We start from the raw sequence: 7,345 nt of genomic DNA on the forward strand, positions 1-7,345 counted from the left end.
GGAAAGGAAATGTGGGGTGAGGATTGCTGTGAGTTCACAAGGAGAGAAAACTTCACAGGCAGTAAGTCTGTGGCTGCACATTATTACATTTGTAGATTTTAGTGGAATTTCCTAACGCTGGTACATCAAACAAGATACGTAAGTAAAACTATTAGAGACTTTCTTGTATAGATAAGGAGGACCTGCAGCAGAGCAGGGATTTCCTCCTTAAACCATCAGAGGGATAACACATGGCAGCTGCCTCCTGCTGAGGATGACTCCAGGTGTGAGAAGCTCTTTGTGCAGGCAGGGATGCCCAGGGCTGTCCTGCAGAGCAGGGTCCCTGCACCCCAGGGCTGTGCCGAGGCAGGGACTCTGCCGCCTGCCAGGGTCAGCGCTCAGCCTGCCCGGGAGATCCCCACGGTGCTGTGGGGAGAAGCTGTGGGGGGAAGGAGCAAGATCTGGTAGGGCAGGGTCATGCTGTGGAGGGTGCTGTGTGGGTCAGCACTGCTAACAGCTCCAGATCACCTGCAGGATTTTTTCCAAGTGGATGCCCCAATGACAAGATCAGTGCAAGGATTAGCAGACAGATAAGGAGCTTTCCTGAGCCTGTCTTTTCAGTTTCCTCTCCCAAGGGGTGGGGGGTGCGGGAAAGGATAAAATGAGAATGAGCTCTCATGCTTAAACAAGTCACTGAGACTCCTGAACTGCAACTGTGAGTGATCAGTACATCTGCCAGAAGGCTCATGACATCCATTCACCACCCCTCTGCCTGTGCACAGCACCTGCCTCACCTTGGCTGGACCCGTCAGCCTTAGTCTGACCTGTCCTGTTTTCCAGCCTGCAAACAGGAAGATGCCCCCAGGCAGTGCCCTGTGAACAGGCAGGATCTGTAGGGCCAGGGGGAGGGCACAGAGGGTGGGATGGTCTGTGAGCACTGACAGGGAACAGACATGGACAGGGAAACACCTCCCAGGGGAGAATCTCCAGGCAGCAGGGAAATGATCAGAAATGAGAGGAAACCAAACCCGGAATTGTTATGGGAGGGAGAACAGAGAAAAGTCCCTGTGAGCCCCTGCAGTGCAGATCCCTCTGACCCGTGGGGTGTGGGCAATGCAGTCTGTGGGGCTGGGGAATGAGATGTGTATGTCCTGGGCTAAATGTTGGATGCTGAGACGATAGGGAAGGGTGAGACCTGTCATGGTCTGAGGTGGATCCCTCTGCTCTCAGCAGTGCCTGGTGGCTTTTCAGGGTAACATGGGAGTGTGATCAGCCTCCATCTCAGAAAGGTGCCAGCCCAGGGCAGCTGGAGCAAGACAGAGGGACAGAGCAGCTGCCCTCACTCTGCACTGACCCACAGGCACCCTCTGGTCTCGCAGGACTCGCTCTGTTCTCCCTGAGTGCAGCAGAAATGCTGAGGGTTTCTGACACCCAACAACACTCCCCAGGGTGAGAGGGGAGAAGTAGCTGTAGAAACCCCAAACCTCTCCAACTCAGTTTCTCAGGCCTGGGGGTACAGATGCTGACAGTCCCTTCTGCACCAGGAGCGGTTCCAGCTGACAAAGCTGAACCCCAGGACTGGCCCCTGCCCACCCAATCACACAGGGCCAGGCTGACTCCTCAGGAGCCCCTGGGCACCTGAGACCCTGCTCTTCATTGCACACTCATCAAGCACCAATGAGGGCTCCAGCCAGGACGTTCTCCTGGAAAAGAATAAAATGGGTCTCTTTGTGTGAAGGGGAATGAGAGACTTTGGGAAATGGCTTTTGGTTGTTCCCATAGAAGTCTCAATCTTAACCTTTTCCTCCTTGCACAGGTCCTCATGCCCACAGGCAGCCAATGTCCAACAGCAGCTCCATCACCCAGTTCCTCCTCCTGCCGTTCACAGACACACGGGAGCTGCAGCTCTTGCACTTCTGGCTCTTCCTGGGCATCTACCTGGCTGCCCTCCTGGGCAACGGCCTCATCATCACCACCATAGCCTGGGACCAGCACCTCCACAGCCCCATGTACTTCTTCCTGCTCAACCTCTCCCTCCTCGACCTGGGCTGTATCTCCAACATTCTCCCCAAGTCCATGGCCAATTGCCTCTGGGACAAAAGGGCCATCTCATTTTTGGGATGTGCTGCACAAATCTTTTCATTTATTTTTTTAGCTTCAGCAGAGTTTTATCTCCTCACCATCATGTCGTACGACCGCTACGTTGCCATCTGCAAACCCCTGCACTACGGGACCCTCCTGGGCAGCAGAGCTTGTGTCCACATGGCAGCAGCTGCCTGGGCCACTGGGTTTCTCAATGCTCTGCTGCACACGGCCAATACATTTTCACTGCCCCTGTGCAAGGGCAATGCCCTGGGCCAGTTCTTCTGTGAAATCCCCCAGATCCTCAAGCTCTCCTGCTCACACACCTACTTCAGGGAACTTGGGCTTATTGTATTTACTCTCTTAATAGGATTTGGATGTTTTGTGTTCATTGTGGTGTCCTATGTGCAGATCTTCAGGGCCGTGCTGAGGATCCCCTCTGAGCAGGGACGGCACAAAGCCTTTTCCACCTGCCTCCCTCACCTGGCCGTGGTCTCCCTGTTTGTCAGCACTGGCATGTTTGCTAACCTGAAGCCCCCCTCCATCTCTTCCCCATCCCTGGACCTGGTGGTATCTTTAATGTACTCGGTGGTGCCTCCAGCAGTCAATCCTCTCATCTACAGCATGAGGAACAGGGAACTCAAAGAGTCTATAAAGAAATGGATGAGTCTTTGCTTTTCAAAAGCAGTAATGAACTGACCTACTTCTTCTGCCTGTCCCTTGTTATATTACTCATTACTAGTTCAACCTGAGTTTTGTAGATTTTTGGGTTTTTTCTTTGGTTTTAGCTTTTCTTTGTTGTATTAATGCTACCCACAGGGAAAATTATTTGTCATCTTATGTCTATGTCCATATCTACCTGTCTGGTGTGATCTGTTGTCTTTTTCTAAATAAGGAGCTGTCATCTCTGTGTGTATAAATGAAATAAAGGTCCCCACACTGGCTTGTTTGACCAGATCCTCTCTCCGGGATCTCTGGGGCTGCAGGAGCCATGTCTGTGTGCTGAGGGGGAGTGAGCAGGAGCCACCCTGAGCTGGGTCTTCCTCCCATCCTGACCAATGTGAATCTGCGGACTCACCCCATGGCCCTGGGCACCACAGCCCACTTGCTCTGCAGAGCAGCACCGCCAGGTCAGAGCTGTATGGAGCGTGGGAAGGGGGGCAGGAACTGCTGGCCAGGTCAGCATAGCTCAGCTCTCTTGGGAAAGGGCTCTGTGGGGAGATGGGATGTTCCAGGAGAAGAGTGGAGCACTGTATGTGTGCAGGAAAGACATGGAAAGAGAAACCTTTTGCTGCAGGTGGCAGCTTGGGGCAGGTGGCCCTGGCACTGTGGCCGCAGGACCTTCCTGAGGATCCCCTAGGCCAAATGTCTCATGCTGTCCTGGGGAGCCAGTCTGGACCTTGGTCTGCAAGCTGCCTGTGCTGTGCTGTGCTGGAGACCCTCTCAGCTTGCCGGCTGGATGAACATTCTCACTGTCCTTCATTCTCACTGGTCCCCACTGCTGTGGGACCAGTTCCAGTTCCAGTGTGGCTGTTCTGCCGGGCTCGGCTGGGGAGAGGGCAGGGGGGTGGCACAATTCAGGAGGGGTGGGAGGGCTGAACTGGCAAATGCCCCAGAGAAGAAAATACCAGTGAATGGCTGAAGTGTGTGAGTGTGCAGGGCTGGCACACAGCAGTGTCCTCTCCCAGCCAGGCCTCCTGGGAGAGCCCTGGAGCACCAGCAGAGCCGGGGCTGGGCTGTGCCCATGTTCATGGGACAACCTGGGGAAACTGGCCCAGGACAGTCACCACAGACCAGCCCCTCATAACCACCTTTTCCAGCACTGGCCCTTCACCCCAGCTGAGAGAGGTTGTTCATCCCTCAACACAAGGACACTGAATGAGTAAGTCAGAAGCCAATGTTTCCACTGTATGGATGAGATATGAACATGCATATCATGTATATAAGATGAACCCAACTCAGTACAAACACCATCAGCTATTCCTGCAGGTTCCATGAAGGCCTGAGTGCAGCACTAGGATGTGCTGCCTTGAACTGAGGTCCCCATGCCCATTCCTCATGACGTGGGACATGAGGATGGCCATACTTAGGGATCTGGAGCGGCTGGATCATGGGGCTGAGGCCAGTTGTCTGAGGTTTAACAAGGCCAAGTGCTGGGTCCTGCACTTGGGTCACAACAACTCTATGAACGCTACAGGCTCAGGGAAGAGTGTCTGGAAAGCTGCCCGGTGGAAAGGGATCTGTGGGTGTTGACTGACAGTGGCTGAACAGGAGCCAGCATGTTCCCAGGTGGCCAAAAAGACCAGCAGCATTCTGGCTTGTATCAGGAATAGTGTGGCCAGCAGGACTAGAGAAGTGATTGTGCTGCTGTACTCAGCACTGATGAGGCTGCACCTTGAATCCTGTGTTCAGTTTGGGCCCCCTCATCATAAGAAGAACATTGAAATACTAGAGGGAGTACAGAGGAGGCAACAAAGCTGCTGAGGGGCTGGAGCACAAGTGTGATGAGGAGCGGTTGAGGGAGCTGGGGCTGTTCAGCCTGGAGAACAGGAGATTGAGGGGAGACCTTCTCACTGTCCACAACTGCCTGAAAGGAGGTTGCAATATGGTGAGTCTTGCTCTCTTCTCCCAAGTAGCAAATGATAGGACAAGAGGAACTGACCACAATTTGCACCAGGGGAGGTTTAGATTGGATATTAGGAAAAAATATTTCCTGGAAAGGGTTGTCAGGCATTGGAACAGGCTGCCCAGGGCAGTGGGGGAGTCACCACCCCTGCGGGGGTTTAAAGGTGTTTAGACGAGGTTCTCAGGGACATGGTTTAGTGCGAGAGCTGGGCTGTGGTTGGACTCAATGATCCCAAGGCTCTCTTCCAATCAGAGTATTCTATGATTCTATGGTTCTACCTCAGATGAGAGTCCACAAAGCCAACTGAGTTATGGACACCTGGTACACCCCTGACATTTCTGTGTGTGACTCTGGGAACAAACCCCACTGACCCAGTGAGATTCACCTCAGTTGCCCTGTGATTCTGGATTGTGTTTTCAAAATGACAGTGCAATCGAGCAGGTCCTGGCACCCGTCAAACCCATCTTCAAGAAAGGCAGGAAGGAGAATGGGGAGAATCACAGGCTGCTCAGTTTGTCTCTGTCCCTGGGAAGGTGATGGGAGAAGTCTTCCTGCAGCCATCTGCAGACACTTGAAGGACAAGAAAGAGACTTGTGAACCAAAATGGGCAGGGGAAAGACAGGCATGTTGTGTGTGTGAAATTGTGCCAGGCCTTGGACATGGTCTCCAGTGGTGTCCTTATACCCCGATTGATGCTGTTTGTGCTGAAGAAGTGGATGCTTGGTGGGAAGTTCACTGAAACTTCAAGCCCAAATATCATCTGTGATGCAGTGTCCTCTGTGCAGTTAGTGTGTCATCACCCAGTGACCAGCATTTGGGCCAAAACTGCTGAAGGTCTTTCTTCTCCCTCCTGTGCTGTGATGGAGATGATGCAAAGCTGAGCAAAGACCTTGAAGAACCTCACCTGGTCACCCTGCTTTGGGAAGGAGAGTGAAACAAGAAGATGTTCAGGGCTCTCTTCAAACCTGACTGACTCTATGATTCAACGAATCTTTCCCCTGGACATGTTTTGAATATAGAATATCTGCAGAAAATTAAAAAAAAAAAAAAAAAACAAGAGGCAGAAGAGGAGATAGAAATGATGTCAACATAAAAACAACAGTTACTGCTAAGAAAGTTTCTCCACTCAAACATTTAGAGGAAAATACATTTGTTTAATTTGATACAACAAGCATACTATTATCTGGTCAGGCCCTGGGCTATGGGAAGGGTGATGGATTGGTGTGGTATTATGAGGTCAGCTGAGTCTCAGACACTCATAATCCAGGCGGAATCATGTGGCTGTGAAGGGGACAGTGGGGTCAGTTCTGTGGCTGGAGGTGACAGCCCAGCAGCAGGGACATGGCTGGGAAAGAACCTCTGCCCAAGGGCCCACAGGTCTTACCCAGGAAGAGAGACGGGTTGTCATGTCCATCCCACCTGAGAACATGACGGGACATCGGCAGGGACATGGTCGTGTCTGTCAGAGAAGCTGAAAGGCCAGCAGCACTCATGGGATTTAGAAGATCATGGTGAGGTGACTTCTCTCTGGTCAGGTAAAAGACCACAAGAAGCCTAACGGTTTGGGTTCCCTGCATGAAGGGCAGTTTATGAGATGGTCGAACTTTTCTTGATAGTGGGAAGAAGCAGGAAAGAGAAAAAAGACGTCTACTTGGAAGGTGAGGAATGGATATGAGGAGGAAGAAATGTCACTGGAAAGGCAGTGCTGTGGTGCAAGAGGTGACCCAAAGGGAGCTGGATCAGCCCATGGTTTGTGTTCCAAAAAGCAGCCAGTGAGGGTGCAGACACATCAGTGAAGGTGCAGAAATGCTGGGGTGAGAGCAGGTGGGGAAGCGAGATGGGTGTCTGCAGCCTGCAGGGAAAGAGGGGCAGGGGTAGCACCGTGTAGAACAGCCTGTGGTGGAGATGGCAAAGGGCGCTGTAAGGCTGGAAGGGACCCACAGAACCCAGGTCTGTGTCCCCTTGGCCATGGCAGTTGTCTCTGCCACTGAGGCCCAGGAGAAGACATGTTGTCCTCATGGCACTGGGGCCTCGCTGCCTCTTTGTAGCCCCATGGGGAAGCTGGAAGTTGTTGTCCCAGTGTTGTCCTTCCCTGGGCCTTGCACACCCACATCCCACGGTCCCAGGAAGAGCCCTGAACCGTGTGTGAGGGACAGGATCCCCCTTCCCATTGCCTGGAGCTCATGGCTTCTCCTTTCTGCTTCAGAAAGCAAACCAAGGGGTTTCTGAGCATCAGAGCTGAAGAAAAGACTCAAAGGAGACCTCATGGTGGCTACAGCTTCCTCACAAGGGGAGAAGGAGGGGAAGGTACTGATCTCTTCTCTCTGGTGACCAATGAGAGAACCCGAGGGAATGGAAGAAGGATGTGCCAGGGGAGGGTCACGTTGGACATTAGGAAAAGGTTCTTCCGCCAGAGGTGCTGAACACTGAACAGGCTCCCCAGGGAGGTGTCACGGCCCCAACCTGACATGTTCAAGAAGAGACTGGACAACGCCCTCAGACACACGGGGTGACCTGTGGGGTGTCCTGTGCGGGGACAGGAGTTGGACTCCATGATCCTTTGGGTCCTTCCAACTCAGGACATTCCATGATTCTATGAAATACTAGGTCAAAAGTCCATGTTTTCATTGTACAGATGAGATGTAAACACACACATCA

General features: G+C 52.6%; 1 protein-coding gene across 1 annotated transcript; it reads left to right on the forward strand.

Annotated features, from left to right (window-relative positions):
- Positions 1-1,818: 1,818 nt before the first annotated feature.
- LOC309452654 (olfactory receptor 14J1-like) lies at positions 1,819-2,760 on the forward strand (the record flags this gene model as incomplete). Its single annotated transcript, XM_082077295.1, has 1 exon — positions 1,819-2,760. One exon carries the CDS (start codon positions 1,819-1,821, stop codon positions 2,758-2,760), a length of 942 nt encoding a protein of 313 aa, XP_081933421.1.
- Between the last annotated feature and the right edge of the window lie 4,585 nt (positions 2,761-7,345).

Source organism: Streptopelia decaocto, assembly GCF_964273445.1.
Source record: "Streptopelia decaocto genome assembly, contig: HAP1_SCAFFOLD_50, whole genome shotgun sequence".
Classification (NCBI taxonomy): Eukaryota; Metazoa; Chordata; class Aves; order Columbiformes; family Columbidae; genus Streptopelia; species Streptopelia decaocto.